General features: G+C 59.5%; 1 protein-coding gene across 1 annotated transcript in view; it reads left to right on the top strand.

Moving 5' to 3' along the window:
- Nucleotides 1–17,992, top strand: part of EEFSEC (eukaryotic elongation factor, selenocysteine-tRNA specific) — a 112,079-nt gene that overhangs the window by 70,293 nt on the left and 23,794 nt on the right. Inside the window, 1 exon segment of the mRNA XM_045534734.1 lies at nucleotides 15,822–16,478. Coding sequence (XP_045390690.1) covers nucleotides 15,822–16,478 — 657 coding nt within the window.

Genomic DNA, 17,992 nt, shown 5'->3' with positions numbered 1-17,992 from the left:
ACATGCTTCCAAATCCGCTTCTCAATCCTACTCCTGGGGACTTGTGTGTCCCGAGGCTGCACGTGGGCCATGCTGCTCCCTGTCCCAGCCCAGTGTCCCCTCCGGCTTGGCCGTGCTTCCCAAGAGACGCCTCCTTGTCTCTCTGTCTTGGAATCCCCAGCGCTCACCCACGGTGACTGGTCCTCGAGGAGTTCGCAGAAGGGATATGCAGAAAGGCTTCTTCCCATCTCCACCTCTGATGGACTGGCTGGAGCCATCCGGAGACCTAGAAGATTCTAGAAGAACCTAGAAGATTCTAGAAGTACCTAGAAGATTCTGGCCCGTAGTGGGCGCTCACTGGCAGTGACTTGTCTTTGAAGAGTTTGCAGAGGGATATGCAGAAAGGTTTCCCCGGTCTCCGCCTCTGATGGACTGGCTGGAGCCATCCGGAGACCTAGAAGATTCTAGAAGAACCTAGAAGATTCTAGAAGTACCTAGAAGATTCTGGCCCGTAGTGGGCGCTCACCGGCAGTGACTTGTCTTTGAAGAGTTTGCAGAGGGATATGCAGAAAGGTTTCCTCCCGTCTCCACCTCTGATGGACTGGCTGGAGCCATCCGGAGACCTAGAAGATTCTAGAGGAACCTAGAAGATTCTAGAAGTACCTAGAAGATTCTGGCCCGTAGTGGGCGCTCACCGGCGGTGACTTGTCTTTGAAGAGTTTGCAGAGGGATATGCAGAAAGGTTTCCTCCCGTCTCCGCCTCTGATGGACTGGCTGGAGCCATCCGGAGACCTAGAAGATTCTAGAAGAACCTAGAAGATTCTGACCCGTAGTCAGCGCTCACCAACGGTGACTCATCCTCGAGGAGTTCATAGAGGGATATGCAGAAAGATTTCTTCCCGTCTCCACCACTGATGGACTGGCTGGAGCCATCAGGAGACCTAGAAGATTCTAGAAGAACCTAGAACATTCTGGCCTGTAGTCAGTGCTCATCGGCGGTGACTGGTCCTCGAGGAGTTTGCAGAACGGATATGCAGAAAGGTTTCTTCCCGGCTCCACCTCTGATGGACTGGTTGGAGCCATCAGGAGAACTAGAGGATTCTAGAAAAACCTAGAAGATTCTAGAAGAACCTAGAAGATTCTGGCCCATAGTCAGCGCTCACCAACAGTGACTCATCCTCGAGGAGTTCACAGAAGGGATATGCACAAAGGTTCCTTCCCATCTCCACCTCTGATGGACTGGCTGGAGCCATCAGGAGACCTAGAAGATTCTAGAAGAACCTAGAAGATTCTAGAAGAACCTAGAAGATTCTGGCCTGTACTCAGCGCTCACCAACAGTGACTCATCCTCGAGGATTTCACAGAAGGGATATGCAGAAAGGTTTCTTCCCATCTCCACCTCTGATGGACTGCCTGGAGCCATCAGGAGTCCTAGAAGATTCTAGAAGGACCTAGAAGATTCTGGCCCGTAATCAGCGATCCCCGACGGTGACTCCTCCTCGAGGAGTTCGCAGAAGGGATATGCACAAAGGTTCCTTCCCATCTCCACTCTGATGGACTAGCTGGAGCCATGGGGAGACCTAGAAGATTCTAGAAGGACCTAGAAGATTCTAGATGATTCTGGAAGATTCGGAAACGATTGGAAAAAGAAGCAAGGGCCCCGCGTGGGAGACACGGAGCTAAGCATTCGACGTGCCTTTCCTCGCCATTTTGCTAGGAGCTCCTGAGTCACTCCAAGGGTGGGCAGTGCCCGGCCGCCCCCCGAGTGCCCGGACTGAGGCCACCCCCTTCGCCCTGCCCATGCTCAGGGGGGGAGCACCGGGCTGTCACCGGGCCGTGGCTGGGACAGGAGACCCTTTGTCTGCTGTGGGCACCCACCGGTGTCACAAGAGGGTCCCGCGTCCTCACCCTGCGAGCAAGGACAGAGGCGTCCTCGCTTGCTGAAAAGTTAGGAATGTTCTAGCTAATGAGGAGCAGTTGATTGACGTCTGGGCCGCGGTCCCGGCGTCCTGGCCTGCAAGCCGAGGTGCAGGTGACAGGCGCGGCTGCCTCGGCCGGGTGACGCGGCACGGGGGCCGGCCGGGCCAGGCCGGGGAGGGGGCCCCCTGCGACTTTTTTGTTCCCTTCCCTGCTCTCCCCACCACGAAGCTGTTCCCTGTTTGCAAAACACTGGAAGTTTCTCTGCGCTGCCAACGTGTAGAAAATTCTCAATCTCTCCCTCAGCAAAGAGAGAGAGTTCCGCAGGAGGATGGCCCGGTTTGGGGGTGCACGTTGGCTTTGGGGTCTTGGGTTGCGATCTCGGGGTGACCGTGTCTCGGCGGCGTGAGCTTGGTCAAGTCCAGCAGCCTCTGCAGGCCTCGGTCCCTTGGTCTGAAAGTTACTTGCACCGTGTGTGTGGCATTGTGACAAGGGTGACCACAGCGAGCACCTGCCACCTTGCTGTTCCGCCCAGCTCCCGGGGAAGGCTTCCTCCCGGCCACCCCAGCCAGACGATCGCGTGTCTGTCCCTGAAACGGAGATGCCTGTCTCCTGTCACCCCCCGGGTGGGGACATCCAGGAGCAGGGCTGTCTGGGGTCAGCCGTCTGCTCAGCAACCATTGGAGAAAGCCAAGAGCCGAGCAAAATGGCGCTGCAGAAATGGGTTCATTCTCCTAGCAACGGGGTCGCGACGATGACGCTATGGAACCGTGGTCCCCAACCCCCGGGGTTGAGGACTGGAACCCGTCTGTGGCCTGTTAGGGACCGGGCCACACAGCAGGGGGTGAGAGGTAGCCGAGTGATGGCGAAGCTTTCTCTGTATTTACAGCCGGGGCCGTGTGGGAACATAGTGCATTTGTTGGTTTGTTTGCAAAGGTGATAATATTTGCGGATGGTTTATTTTATTTATTTTTTATTTTTTTATTTTATTTATTTTTATTTATTTTTATTTTTATTTATTTATTTATTTTTTGAGACAGAGTCTGGCTCTGTCACCCAGGCTAGAGTGCCGTGGCGTCAGCCTCGCTCACAGCAGCCTCAACCTCCTGGGCCCAAGCGATCCTCCTGCCTCAGCCTCCCGAGGAGCTGGGACGACAGGCATGCGCCACCACGCCCGGCTCATTTTTTTTTTTATATATATGTTTTTAGTTGTGCAGATAATTTCTTTCTATTTTTAGTAGAGACGGGGTCTCGCTCTTGCTCAGGCTGGTCTCGAACTCCCGACCTCGAGCGATCCTCCCGCCTCGGCCTCCCCGAGTGCCGGGATGACAGGCGTGAGCCACCGCGCCCGGCCCGGTTGCATGATATTTCTACGTTAAATTGTTGAAATTAAAATTTTCTGAATTTGAATTGTGCAAGTCGTAGGTGAAACACATTTGCATTGTGATACTCCGTGCGTTGCCGGGAAGGGCCACACCCTGGTTGATGACCCTCTGAATCCTAGTCCGTGGCACGAGGGTATAGACTCTGAATCCTAGTCTGTGACATGGCCGTATAGACTCTGAATCCTAGTCTGTGGCACGAGGGTATAGACTCTGAATCCTAGTCTGTGACATGGCCGTATAGACTCTGAATCCTAGTCTGTGACACGAGGGTATTGCCACTTGCGTGTGGCTTTATTTTTCCGAGAGTTCGACCTTTCTTTATTGCGCTGTTCAGTTGGAATGTAAGTGCACGCTTGTCGCGCAAAATAAATGCACCGTCAGCCAAAGTTAGACGTTCAAGTTCGCTGGAATTCTGTTTCCCAGAGAGAGCCCAAGGGCAAGAGGACGCTACGTGTCCTTTGGAGACATTTCTGGGCCCCCAGATGCCGCACACGGACACTGTCACACGCACGCTTGAGAATAAAACCACACGGCAGCGGGATTCTCCCGTGCACGCTGCTTGTCACACTAGCGTGTGCTTAGCGTGTGGTGCAATTGTCACAGTCTGGCACCTGGAGCTCGGGGGGTGCAGGGCCAGCAGGCGGGGGGTCCCCCCCTATCCCCCCCCGGGGCCTGGTACCGCCGCATCCGTGAACCCCGGGCACAGCCCGCCCTGCGCGCTCCTCCGTGCCATGACGCCCCCGCCCCGTGACACACGGCGGCAGGGAGTTGCCGGCTCTGTCTCGTCTCTTCTGAAGAAAAAGTGAAATTTATAACCCCAGCCCCGACCTCCCTTGTAACTCACGCGCTGAACCCCCTGTCCCCCCCCCACCCCACCCCCCGGTTTCATTAAACAACATACAGGAATAATTAGTCCGGCAACGGGGGCCTCGGAACAGAAAAGCCCTTGATTGGGTTCAGCTTTCTAAGTTGCTGCCCTTTGATGTGCAAGGCCCCATCTGGGCCCTCCAAGCAGAAAGAAAGAAAAACAGGGGACGTCTCATCGGGCTCAGTAGTAACCCTTTGGTACCGGGAGCGGCTGGGGCAGTGCACGACGCTAGCAACCGTCCGTGGCTGCCCGTCGCCAAACCCCGAGTGCTGCAAGTCGGCGATCCGTGCCCGGCTGCTGGAGTTCAGAGTTCATCCCAGCCTCTCCTTCGCTCGGGGGTTTCCTTGGTGACTGCTCTGTGCAGGACAAAGTCCCCCTCCGGGGCTGGCATCCTCTTCCTCGCTAGTCCTCCCTCCGCCCGGGCTGTAGCGGGGACCCTTCTGGCTTTGGCACTGTCGGCACAGCCCAGCCCCGTTTGCTGTCTTGCGTGTGGCCTCGTCCCTGCAGCAGGCGCGAGTCCCAGCCCCTCGGCCCGGCCTGCAGGGCTCGTGCCACCCGCTGCAGCCCCAGCTGCGGCCATTTGTACCCGTGTCCCCTCCCTGGGGCCTTGGTCCCCCCTCTGCCTCCCGCCTGGGCTGTCGTCTCCGTGCACAAGCTCTGCAAAGATGTCCCCTCCTCTCTGAGGTTGCTTCCACGTCCCCTGCCTAGTGGTCCCCGTGGCTCCTTCCCTCCCTCGCTGCTCTGGGACAGCCCTGGCCGCGTGGGGACGGGAGAGCGGGTGGTTGGATGGCCGGAAGCTTCAGGAAGGGCAGGGCAGGGTGGCGTCCGATGCCTCTGTGTCTCCCCAGACGTGGCGCGTTGCAGGGCCTGCCACCGGCTCTGGGGACAGGAGGCCTCTGGGTGTACTGGGGACAATGGCCACCACCCCGAGCCTGGCCCGGGCCGCCGTCTGTGTCACCGTGTGAAGCTGGCAGGGAGTCCCGTGATGCACCGCCATGCGGCAGGGTTGCTGCCTGGGGCATAATTAATTGACACTCAGCAGGTGACAAGTGCTGTCCTTTGCAAAAGTCTCTCGGACCACGTTTCTCCCAGAGAGCTGGGGTGACAGGCGTGAGCCACCGCGCCCGGCCGGTTCTTGCACCAGCCGCGGGAGGGCGGCAGCCCGTGTCCCCGTTTCACAGATGAAGGGGTGGAGGCCCAGCGGGGTGCAGTGACCTGGCCCCGGGTTCGAGTCCCGCACGGGGTCTGCGCCCGGGTCCGTCTGGGTGGAAAGTTCTGGCTCTTCCGGCTGCTCGGACAAAAAGAGCAAGCTCAGGGCTTGTCACCCTCTTCCGCTTGGACTGTGTCTCCGTGTGCACGGTCATTCCTGTCCCTGCCGTGTGTTTGCAGAGGTCCCGACGCCCTCTGACCCCTCGTGTCCCCGTCATCGGTGGCTCCTGACCCCCCACCCGCCGAGGCAGAAGCGCCAGGCCGGTGGGCTCAGCCCCCCTTCCTCGGCCTCCCCGGCCACTAGCCGGCTGCGCGACTGTCCCCTAATCTCCCCGGCCACACGGCCCGCATTTTAATTTGCAAAATTGAACCCAGCTTGGGAGCAGTAAAGCCACGAGACGGGGACATATTCATGTCCCGGTGAGCCGGGCCGGCTCCGTTGCCGCCCGGAGACCCGGAGAATCCCCCGGGGGGCGGATTATGTCTACGCTCGCGCCGATTTTTCTCCCCGATAGACGGGCCCCGGCTCACGTTGGCCCCCGCGGGTGACACGCCGTAGCCCAAACAGACTTTGCACGAGGCTCGCGCCCTTAAGCCCCTGGATGTCCTCTTGGTGGCTCGCCCGGGCCTCCTAGGAGACCGGGGAGTCACGGTGACACGCCAGCCCCGGGGGCTGCCCCCGTGCGTCTCTGCGGGATGTGGGTGCCATTCGACGTGCGGGCTGCAGATGGGGACGCCGAGTCACAGTGTCGCCCCCGTGCCTGGTTTCTGTGGCTGTGTCCCCTGGCTTTGAGGGGCCACCACGCCCAGCCGGCCGCTCGTTTTGCAGATAAAGCTCTGCAAAGACAGACGCAGGTGGCTGCAGCAGGTCTGAGCCGTGTGTCACCTTTTAAAGGACAGCTTTCCGTCCCCCGGCCCGCGGGCTTCCAGGGCCCCGGGCAGACTGTCCCCAGACCCTCTCGGCAGGGGCCGCAGGCAGCCTCTTGTTTAATGTCCTCGCAGCTTAATGCAAATGGAGTCGGGACACTCGCCTGCGTCTTAAGTGACAAAATATTAATAGCAATAGCTTTCGTCGCTGGTTCATATGGAACGGCTTCTATTTTTAAACCCTGCCGGGCCAGCGTGTCACACGGATTATGTCAACGTGATCTCACAGATGCCCGGGCAGTCGGGTGCGTTTTCCGTTCGCAGAAACCTGGGTGGGACCCACCCCCCCCCCGTCACCCAGGGTCCCCGCCCCGACACTTGGGGTCCGAACCCGGGAAGTCCGGTTCTAGAAGCTGCTGTCCTGACCTCCGTGTTAACGTCACCTGCTGTTGGGCACATGCTGATTTGTGCAGCCGTGATTTGGCACCAGCAGTTTGCCTAGGTCCGTTTCTGAGTATGGCGGATGGAAAAACAGGGGACGCTTCTCTGGGGGGGGGGCCCTGGGGACAAGCAAGCAAGGAGCGGCCACTTGTCCCCTGTAGGGGCTGGAGGACACTTGCCCGGGGCTGGTGGCCGCAGCGTCTGGGGCCAGGCCACCTGGGCTTGCACCCCGGTCCCACCACTGCCGAGCTGGGGACCTGAGGACATTCCCCCGGCCTCTCTGGTTCTGGGCCCCAGCTTGGTCCCCTGTCCGATGTGGGATGGAGCAGGACCTACCTCTTAAGGGTTTTGGGGACGATTAAATGGGCTGATGCACGTGACCTCATTCGAACACTGTCCCGGGTGGACGGTGGCCCGGGGCAGGAGCTCAGAGCTCCCCGGCTGGGTCCCCTTGTCACTGTCACAGTTTTCCATTGTTGGGGCAACCGGGAGGGTTAGTTCGTGGGCGTGGGAGTCCCCAGAAAATAGCGGAACACGCGGTCACATGCTGGGCACTGTGCTCGGGGCTGTATCTGCCATCAGGGGCGTCCCGGCCACCCTGAGACTCCAGACCAGGTGCTCACGGGGGTGACTGGTGTTTAGCTGGGGACAGGGGTGTCAGAGGGGGTGGGGAGAGCCGGGCAGGGGCAGGACCCCAGGGGGCCCCCGAGTGACACGCACCTCTCTGTGTCCCAGCACCTGGCTACGATCGATCGGGAACTGGAGCCAGCCCTGGGCAGGTGGGGTGGGGACAGGGACCGACAGACGCAGCTGCTCCCCGGCTCTGGTCTCCGGGTGTCGGTGGGTCATGTCCAGGCAGGAACCCCTGGGGACCGATGTCCCCGGCTCCCTCCCCAGGGGACAGTGGGTCTTTTGTCTGAGCCCCGATGAATTTTGGCATAAAATAGCCCCTGCTGCATTCAACCTCGTGGAGGGGACACGGGGGGACGAGGGACGGGACAAGGGAAGCCAGGCCAGGTGGTAGGAGCAGCGTGGAGGGGAGCCGGAGGGTGCAGGGGGACAGGCTCTGCCCAGACCTCTGCCCCCGCGTCCCTTCCCTCCTCAAGAGCCGCGTGGGGACAGGAGTGCCGCCCCCGGCTCACGCAGCAGCTGGGACACCCCAGGAATTTGGGGGGTGCATGGACTAGATTTTGCAGAGAATGCAGAGTCCCCGCTGGGCGGGCCTTGTCCCTGATAATTGGAAGACGCACAGTCAGACAGCAGCGGGCTTCCAGCCTCGGGCACGCGGGTGAGTGGGACAGTCGTCCCGCCCTGGCGACAGGGTGCAGCCCCGCACTGCAGACCGAGGAGAACCGGAAATGTGTCCCGTGGCAGCACGATGTCCCCTCTGGGTGTCTACACTGGGAAACCTCTGTGTCCGTACATGTCATTGCGTACGGGAACGGTGACTGCGACATTGTTTATAGTAGCAAAAAGTTGCAACCCACGTGCCCATTAATCAGGGTCTGGGGGCCGGGCGCGGGGGCTCACGCCTGTCACCCCGGCACTCTGGGAGGCCGAGGCGGGAGGATCGCTCGAGGTCAGGAGTTCGAGACCAGCCTGAGCAAGAGCGAGACCCCGTCTCTACTAAAAATAGAAAGAAATTAGTCAAACAACTAAAAATACAAAAAATGAGCCGGGCGTGGTGGCGCATGCCTGTCATCCCAGCTCCTCGGGAGGCTGAGGCAGGAGGATCGCTTGAGCCGAGGTTGCTGTGAGCGAGGCTGACGCCACGGCACTCTAGCCCGGGCGACAGAGCCAGACTCTGTCTCAAAAAAATAAATAAATAAAATAAAATAATAAAATAAAATAAAAAATAAAATAAAATAAAATAAAAAATAAAATAAAATAAAATAAAAAATAAAATAAAATAAAATAAAAAATAAAATAAAATAAAATAAAATAAAATAAAATAAAATAAAATGGTGGAACTGAGTCCTGAATTTCCTTGCACGGCCCCGGAGGCGGTGACAGGGGACCCGGGGGGCCCACGCTGTGCTCCCCTCCTGCAAAGCCCCGGGTCTGACTTTCTTGGCGCACGAGATGCGATTAAATGCATTAGGCGCAGGGCACCTGTCTTATCTCTTCCCGGCCCCGCTCGGAGGAGGAGAGAAATCAGAGCAGCCAAATTGAAACCTCATTAGACAAAATGGTTTAAGTCTGACGGAGCCAAAGCCCTCGACTGATCTCCAAAAGCTTATTTCGTTTATTTTTTTTTTTTTTTGGATTTTTTTTGTTTTTTTGGAATTTTTTTTTTTGGATTTTTTTTTTTTTTTTTGGAATTTTTTTTTTTTGGATTTTTTTTTTTTTTTGGTTGTTTTTTTTTTTTTTTTTGGAATTTTTTTTTTTTTGGTGGGTTTTTTTTTTTTTTTTGGATTTTTTTTTTTGGATTTTTTTTTTTTTTGGATTTTTTTTTTTTTGGATTTTTTTTTTTGGATTTTTTTTTTTTTTTGGTTTTTTTTTTTTTTTTTTTTTGATTTTTTTGGGGTTTTTTTTTGGGGGGGGGGGGTTTCCCCCGTCCTATTTCATTGGTTTTTTTTTCCCCCCTCCAGTCTCAACCTCTTTGAATGGAAGGAACCGATCCCGCCGTGAGCGCAGTGAGCGCATTAGTGTCAGACCCCGTATGTTTCTTCTCCTCTCCCATTCACATTTTATTAAGTCATGATGAAGTCGCGACGTCCCCGGCCGGCCCTGGCCTTTGGCACCGCCGGGAGCTGCCAGGCTCATTAGTGGAAGGAAAGTGGATCAGAGACGTCCAATCTCGTACCATGATTGCTGTACGAGACGTACAGCTCGTACCATGATTGCAAAAATCTCCGCGCATCCGAAAGGCTGCCGAGCGCCAGGGTATTTTGCGTGCTTCGTGCAAGCTTCTGTCGATTCTGCAGAATGCCAAGAAGAGCCCCCCAAAAAACTGCTCCTTACAGCGTGTCCTGGTGGCATCGGGCCATCCGCTGTCACCTGATAGAAGGGACACTATCCAAGACCTCACGGCATGTCTGCAAAACCCACCGCCATGGCCTGTATTTTGTCTCTGGTTTCCGTGGTGGAGCAGATGTGTTTTCACGGCATGACATAGTCAAAAAATACGCACTTTAACGGCAGAATGTTCTAGATGCTTCCAGTCTCCACTTGGCATCCTCGGTTTCCTTCCCTGCAAAGTGAGATCATTGTTATTAACCACCTTGAAGGTTTTTCACTAGAATTTTTTTTGCTAGATTTGGGTCTGTAAAGGTTCTCCCTGATGTAGGTGGTCCGACAGGTGTCGGGTCAGAACATTCTAGATGCTTCTAGAAAGCATCTCCACTTGGCGTCCTCGGTTTCCTTACCTGCAGAATGAGATCATCATTATTAACCACCTTGAAGGTTTTTTGCTAGAATTTTTTTTGCTAGAATTGTAGGTGTCCGACAGGTGTCGGGTCAGAACATTCTAGATGCTTCTAGAAAGTGTCTCCACTTGGCGTCCTCGGTTTCCTTACCTGCAGAATGAGATCATCGTTACTAACCACCTTGAAGGTTTTTCACTAGAATTTTTTGCCAGATTCGGGTCTGTAAAGGTTCTCCCTGACATAGACGGTCCGACAGGTGTCGGGTCGTCTCTCTGTCCTTTCCCTTCTGTGTCGGTCCCCGGGCTAGATGACACGGTTTGTCGGGGGGGCTCGGTGGCTGCGTGATTAAATATCTCACGCAAGGGTCTAGGGAGAGCGGAGGTGAGCACAGGACAAGTGCCACCGAGTGAGGTTCCCGCTGGGGGTTTTCGGTGGCCCCAGACGGTGCGTGTCAGAGACCAGATCACTCTGGGGACGGCTTCGTGCAGAATTGTCACAACGCCAGACACCCAGAGACCGGACGGAGCGTCTGAGTACGTCGGGCCTGGGAAGGGGTAAAGGGGGGTGCAGGTTTGCTCTCTCCTGTGCCCGGTCAGCAAAGTGGTCTAGAAGCCACCGGCTCCTCTCGCTTGTCCCCCTGCGCTGATGGGAGAGGTCACAGTGGCGGTCCCCTGTCCGCAGTCTGCCCTCTGTCCCCTTCCCCGGGGGCCCTTCTTTGGAGGCTCCGGCTGTGCGGGCCACGTGTCGTGGGCCAGCCAGAACCCACAGGCGGGCGTCGACTCCACTCAGCTCTCAGGCGACAAGGCCACCAAACGCCAGGCCCTGCCTGGCAAAGTCCCCGCCGTTCCTTGTCCCAAGTCTCAGCCTGTTTGCTTCGGGTGTGACCTTGTAGACATCGAAAAAAAAAAAAACCTCTGTGTCTTCAACCATAAAATCGAATGCAGAAATGTGGACCCGCCTGGCAGGGTTTTGTACGGAGAACGACGTCCCCGGGTTGGTGGCCTGGCTCCTTTGTCCCCCGGAAAGGACCAAGGTGCTGAGCAAGGTTGAACTTGAGTTTTGAAAACCGTTTTGCCTGGCTTGATGGATTTCTTCCTCCTCGAGAGAGAGGGGACAGGGCGGGAGGGACAGACTCAGCGGCCGCCCACCCGCCCTGGGGACACCGGGGTGGCCGCGGAGGGACGCTGACCGGGGGACGTGTGAGCAGAGACGTGAAGGAAAAGAGGAAGAGAGAGACATCGGAAGGAAGACGGTCCCGGTCGGAGGGGGACGTCCCAGCCCGCCTGGCAGGTGGCGGGACAGCAGCAGGGAGGCCCGGGAGACTGCAGTGACAATGAGCAGCCAGGCAGGGGTGGGGACAGCAGAGGAAGCCGGAGAAGTCACAGAGGTGCGGGGAGGGCTTGGGCTTTCCCGGCGACATGGGTAGTGCCCCCGTCCCCACGTGTCTCAGCTGCCCTGGAGGGGACAGGCCGCGGGGGACCGGGTCACCTGCGGGTCCCGCTTTGAAAGCACAGCCGACCCCGTCTCCCGGCGCCCGGGTCGTGGCCACAAGAGCTCACCGTGGGGACAGAAGCCACCGCGTGTCACGTGAGCACCTGGAAATACCGCGGGGGCCTTTTTAAGAAGGAAAAGGCCGGAAGAGGCGCCGGGTGACCGTGTCTTGACCCCTGAGGACCTGCCTGGCCAGTTCCTCTCGCCTTTCTGATTTGTCGCCCGGCCACCACCGCTGGTGGCTTCTAGATGCCCCTTCTCAGGGTGGAGATGTCGGGCCTGTGTCTGGCGTCCCCTGGCACAGTCCCCTCCGGCCAGCCCTGCCACCTGGCGGGCCCTTAGGCTCTGCTCCTCCCCGTGGCTGGTCCCTTCTCGCCTATGCGGTCTCAGCTTCCATGCCGCCTCCTCCAGGAAGCCCTCCCTGACCACCCGGCTTGAATAAGGCGCCCCCCCACCCCCGCGGTCGCAGAACTCTACGATGAGTTCTGGGCGATTTGGTTCAGTCGTGTCTGTCCCACCAGGCGGCGGAGTTCACAGGAGCAAAACTGTCCTGCGTGACCCGAGTCACTCCCGGGCCCGGGGGCCTGCACCCGAGAGACACTTAACACGCGTGTGTGTCGAGTGACGTGTGCTTGCCGTGTCCCCACTCGGCGTGACATTCGTCAGCGAGTCCTGGGGGTCCGTGGGCAGAGTCTCTCCGGGTCGGCTGGAAAAGGCAAGTCCGGTTGTTTCTTCAGTCGGTAAAATCACCTGCTTTTCTGCACTTTGGCTGATCCAGGCGGCATTTTCTCTTCTTATTCAAAGCGTCCCTTGCAGAGAGCGTGGGCTCGCTGGTGGCCGTGCATGGTGGCGCTTTTCTGCACGGGCCACGGTGGCACCACGCCGCCCTGTCCCACGGGGAGGCTCGTAAACAAACGCGAGGGTCCCGCTCACCGGGCCCGGCGGGTCTGGCATCTCAGCCCGGGGCTTTGCCAGGGGGGACTTTGCCACAAGGGGCGTTTCTCCTCCGGAATCCAACGCAGGCGGCCTCTTCCGAGGGGCCGGGCCTGTCGTCAGCAGCCTGTCCCGGCTCTGGGGACACAGCAGCAGGTAGGAGTTAGCGGGAGAGACACAAATGTAGCAGACGGCAGTTAAGAAATCTGACGGGCCGGGCGCGGTGGCTCACGCCTGTCACCCCAGCACTCCGGGAGGCCGAGGAGGGAGGATCGCTCGAGGTCAGGAATTTGAGGCCAGACTGGACAATGCAGCGAGACCCCGTCTCTACTAAAAATAGAAAGAAATTAGCTGGACAACTAAAAATAAATAGAAAAAAAACTAGCCGGGCGTGGTGGCGCATGCCTGTCGTCCCAGCTACTCGGGAGGCTGAGGCAGGAGGATCGCTGGAGCCCAGGAGTCTGAGGCTGCTGTGAGCGAGGCTGACACCACGGCACTCTAGCCCGGGCGACAGAGCGAGACTCTGTTTCAAAAAAAAAAAGGGGCTGGTGACATCGGGCTCACAGCTCCAGAATGGGGCTGGAAAGTTCCAGAATGGCTTCCCCGAAGGCCGAGCTGAGGAGCAGGGCTTCTCCGCAGGGCCCCCCGCCGGGGCTGGGCCGCAGAGGGGGGTGCCGGGGGACCCCCACCCACCAGCAGGGAGCCCTCGCGGAGTGTCAGGTGACCAAACGATCGTCCTGCTCACAGCGGCTACAGCCCGAGGTTTGAGATGCGTGAGGCAGGAGATCGGAGGTCGTGGAGAAAGTCGGTGACAAAGAACTGTGTCACCTGCCGGGCGTTTTGGAAATTGTCACCGGGCTGCCGCGGGCGTCCGGCAGGGCAGGTCTGAGGTTCAGCCCCGCCACCTCGCTGGGGCAGACGATGCCAAGCGCGAGATAACTCTACGGTGACTCCGAGCCGCATTCCTGAAAGTGTCATATTCCCGTCATCTTTGCAGACCACCGCGTGAGACTGTTTTCTGTTTGTCCCTGATTGATCTTGGCTGTGGCATTTGACACCCTGCGTCTCACTTTCTCTGCCCCCGCTGACCCCTCGGTTGGGTCGTTAATGGTCTTCAGACAAACACGGGCTTCTGATGACGTCCTCCCGTCATCTGGGGACAACCCGGCGATGCACACGCCGCAGATGGGGGGGCCTTGCAACTTTCGAGCGTTCCAGAATTCTCTTCCGTTTAGCAATTGCGGGTGCCGGCTGTTCTGGAATCTCATCCGTTCCCCTACTTGGTTGAGCAGAGAGAAATCCGTGAACCCGGTTGCATCTCAGCTCAGCTGATCTTGGGGACAGCGGGTCGCAGTCGGGACATTCATTCATTCATTCATTCCGTGACATTCCCGAGGCTGCAGACATCCGCCGGCTATAGCGGCCGGCGCGATCTCTTGGTGACATTAGAGATAAAGTCGGGTCATCGGTTTGCCCGAACGCCTGCGATGACTTCTGGGCTTCTTGCAAGATTCCGGGGGGCCGAGGCTCGACCCCCCACCCCTGCTCTCTCCCTCCCGACTCTCTGCTTGACTCTCAAATTCACCGGGGTCTCCCCTTCCCTTGCACCCACCGGTCCTTCCATCTAGAAGGTCGTTCTACGGGTCTTCACCCAACCGCAGCTGCTGCCCGTGGTCCCTTCCCCGACCAGTCGCCTAAGACGCCAGACCCTCCTCACCCCACCCCTGCATTTGTTGTTCCATCAAATCCCCCTCTTATCCGTCCTGGGGTGAAATTTTATATGTTCGCACACATGGCGTGTCCCATACTGATTTCACTTACGTTGCCAGAAATGCAGGTGACATCAGCATATGATTTTTTTTTCCCCCGCGTACGTGATTTGGATTTTTCTAGATATTAAGCTCTTTGCAAACAGACCTCACGCTCCTCCTTCCCCCAGGGCGGTGCTTGTCACCGTAGGGGCTCTGGGAACATGTGTCCGAATGAACCAAGGGAGACCCTGCCCCGGGCCACCTCCGGGCCGGGAGGCAGGTGATGCACAGGACTCGGGGACTCGGGAGGGGGGACCTTGGGGACCATCATGGAGGCAAGGCTGAGTCCTGCCCACTGGGGGGTCTTGGTGGACTTCCTAGAGTGGCAGAGTTTGACCTGGGCTTGGGGACAGATGGGCATAGCTTGGCAGGCCGAGCTGCCTTGGGGAGGCCATTCTTGGGGGGTTGGCAGCGGGGCGGAGAAGCCCACACAGGGGGCTGGAAAGTTCCAGAATGGTTGATGAAAAGGGAGACGCCTGGGAGGAGGCTGGGGTGGAGTGGGGACAAAGGGAACCAGGGTGGTCCAGGGTTTGGCTGGAGGAGGGGACAGGGCTCGGAGAGGGAGGCCCTGGCCCTGCCTCGCGTGGTAGCCCTGGGCCTTGGGTTTTCAAGATGGCGCCTGCTCTACCCAACTGGGCCCCAGCCCTGCGCTTGGCTGGTCTACACCTGGGCCAGGGGTCGGGGTCCTGGGCCTTGGGTTTTCAAGATGGCGGCCACTCTACCCAACTGGGCCCCAGCCCTGCGCTTGGCTGGTCTACACCTGGGCCAGGGGTCGGGGTCCTGGGCCTTGGGTTTTCAAGATGGTGCCCGCTCTACCCAACTGGGCCCCAGGCCTGCACTTGGCTGGTCTATACCTGGGCCAGGGGTCGGGGTCCTGGGCCTTGGGTTTTCAAGATGGTGCCTGCTCTACCCAACTGGGCCCCAGGCCTGTGCTTGGCTGGTCTACACCTGGGCCAGGGGTTGGGGCCCTGGGCCTTGGGTTTTCAAGATGGCGCCTGCTCTACCCAACTGGGCCCCAGGCCTGCGCTTGGCTGGTCTACACCTGGGCCAGCGGTCGGGGCCCTGGGCCTTGGGTTTTCAAGATGGCGCCTGCTCTACCCAACTGGGCCCCAGGCCTGCGCGTGGCTGGTCTACACCTGGGCCAGCAGTCGGGGTCCTGGGCCTTGGGTTTTCAAGATGGTGCCCGCTCTACCCAACTGGGCCCCAGGCCTGCGCTTGGCTGGTCTACACCTGGGCCAGCGGTTGGGGCCCTGGGCCTTGGGTTTTCAAGATGGCGCCTGCTCTACCCAACTGGGCCCCAGGCCTGCGCTTGGCTGGTCTACACCTGGGCCAGGGGTCGGGGTCCTGGGCCTTGGGTTTTCAAGATGGCGCCTGCTGCTCTACCCAACTGGGCCCCAGCCCTGCGCGTGGCCGGTCTACACCTGGGCCAGGGGTCCCGTGGGTGGCAGTGGGCACAGGGTGGGGACTTCTCCGCTGGACCCCCTCTTCCCCACCCCGCAGCCTCGAGGCTCGCGGGTTTCAGGGTCTTTCTCTCTCTCTCCCCCCCTGCCAGGTGGTGAAGAAGGTCAAGTCCATGCAGATGTTCCACACGCCCGTCGCCACGGCCATGCAGGGGGACCGGCTGGGCATCTGCGTGACCCAGTTCGACCCCAAGCTCCTGGAGCGCGGCCTCGTGTGCTCCCCGGGCTCCCTGCACACGGTGCACGCGGCTGTCATGTCCGTGGAGAAGATCCCCTACTTCCGGGGCCCGCTGCAGACCAAGGCCAAGTTCCACGTCACCGTGGGCCACGAGACGGTCATGGGGCGACTCATGTTCTTCAGCCCCGCGCCCGACGACCCGGACCCCGAGCCCGCGCCGGGCACCTTCGACTTCTCCCGCGAGTACCTCTTCCAGGAGCAGTACCTGTGCGGGGACTCGGCCGCGGCGGGGACAGATGGCGACGCCGGGGACAAGAAGGCGGGCCCGGCCGCAGACGGCCGCTGCCCCCGGCGGCAGTGGGCCCTCGTGGAGTTCGAGAAGCCGGTCACCTGCCCGCGGCTGTGCCTGGTCATCGGGTCCCGGCTGGACGTGGACATCCACGCCAACACGTGCCGCCTGGCCTTCCACGGCGTCCTGCTGCACGGGCTGGAGGACAGGAACTACGCCGAGACCGCCCTGCCCTCGCTCAGGGTGTTCAAGCTGAAGCACAAGCATGGCCTGGTGGAGCGGGTGAGTCACCCCCGTCCCCGGCCTGTCACCTTCCTCTGCCCTCCCGGGTGGCCGGATCGGGGCAATGTGGCATCCGGCGTGACAGCCGCGGAGACCTTTTGTCCCGACCTCTGCGGCTTTTCAGACACACACGGGCGGCTGGGGCCCGGAAAGTCGTCTGAGCCCGTCGGTCCCCGAGCCGGGGCCTGTCCCCAAGCTGGGGGGACCCCGCTGCACCCGACCGCCCGCTGAGTTCTGCAGTGGAGGTGGCCTGGCCTCTTGCAGCCGGTGGCAGATGGCAGCGTGTGGCTCTGTCTGTTGCCCGTCAGGACAGATCTGTCCCCACCTGTGGGGACAGAGGGAGGGAAGGTGGTGGCCCCGGGGGTGCCAGGGAGCAGGAAGAGGAGGGAAGGCTCACGAAGGTGACACAGAGGGGGTCCGGCCGCGGAGTACCGGGGTCCTCGAGTTCCCTGTCGCTAGACTGAGGTCTCGGGCATGGAGGTGACCAGCCCAGCGCTGGGGCTGTCACTGAGAAGAACAGGAAGTGGCAGAATGTCCCGGAGTCCTGGAGTCGCCTCCGCCCACCAGGCCCCCGCCCCATCCGCCCTCCACGCGGCCGTGACGGGGGCTCTCACGCCTGCGGGGGCTCACGCGAGGGGTGTGGGGACGTCCCAACCTCGCTGTCCCCTGTGGCTGTCCGGGGACTGGACGGGGCTTGTGCTGACTCTGAGCACAGAGGGCTGGTGACCCCACGGTCGGGGCTCGGGGTCCTCGCCGAGGTCTGTCCTGAGGCTTTTTTTTTTTTTTTTTGAGACAGAGTCTCGCTCTGTCACCCGGGCTAGAGTGCCGTGGCGTCAGCCTCGCTCACAGCAGCCTCAGCCTCCTGGGCTCAAGCGATCCTCCTGCCTCAGCCTCCCGAGTAGCTGGGACTGCAGGCATGCGCCACCACGCCCGGCTCATTTTTTCTATATACATATTTTTAGCTGTCCAGCTAATTTCTTTCTATTTTTAGTAGAGACGGGGTCTTGCTACATTGTCCAGTCTGGTCTTGAACTCCTGACCTCGAGCGATCCTCCCGCCTCGGCCTCCCAGAGTGCCGGGGTGACAGGCGTGAGCCACCGTGCCTCGGTCCCCCTCCCAGCGTCTGGTGGGGCTGTGGGGGGACCAAACCCCTGTCAGGGCCCGGCAGCCTTCGTCCTCCCCGAGACGCTGATTGAAGGTGAAGGTGATTAAGTGCGTGTCGCTTGTTCGCCCGGCCTGATTTATCAGCGGGGTCACGGGGTGTAATTGCTGTGACGATTCGTCAGAGAATCGTGTCCCGCCGGGCATGGCCCCTGGTCCCATCGCTCCCACTCGGGACTGTCAGCGAGGGTTGAGGAGGGGGACACAGCAGTGACTTCCTTAGGGGACCAGGAGGGGTTCCGTGAGGGCGGCGGCGGCGAGTGGGGGCCGGGGAGGCACGTTGACCTGGCTCCTGCCACCAATCTGGGGCACGTTGGCAGGCAGGGGGGCCAGGGACCTGTGCCGGAGGGGAC

The sequence above is a fragment of the Lemur catta genome, chromosome 21 (assembly GCF_020740605.2).
Source record: "Lemur catta isolate mLemCat1 chromosome 21, mLemCat1.pri, whole genome shotgun sequence".
In the NCBI taxonomy this organism is placed as follows: domain Eukaryota; kingdom Metazoa; phylum Chordata; class Mammalia; order Primates; family Lemuridae; genus Lemur; species Lemur catta.
This window is presented reverse-complemented; position numbering and strand designations above follow the sequence as displayed.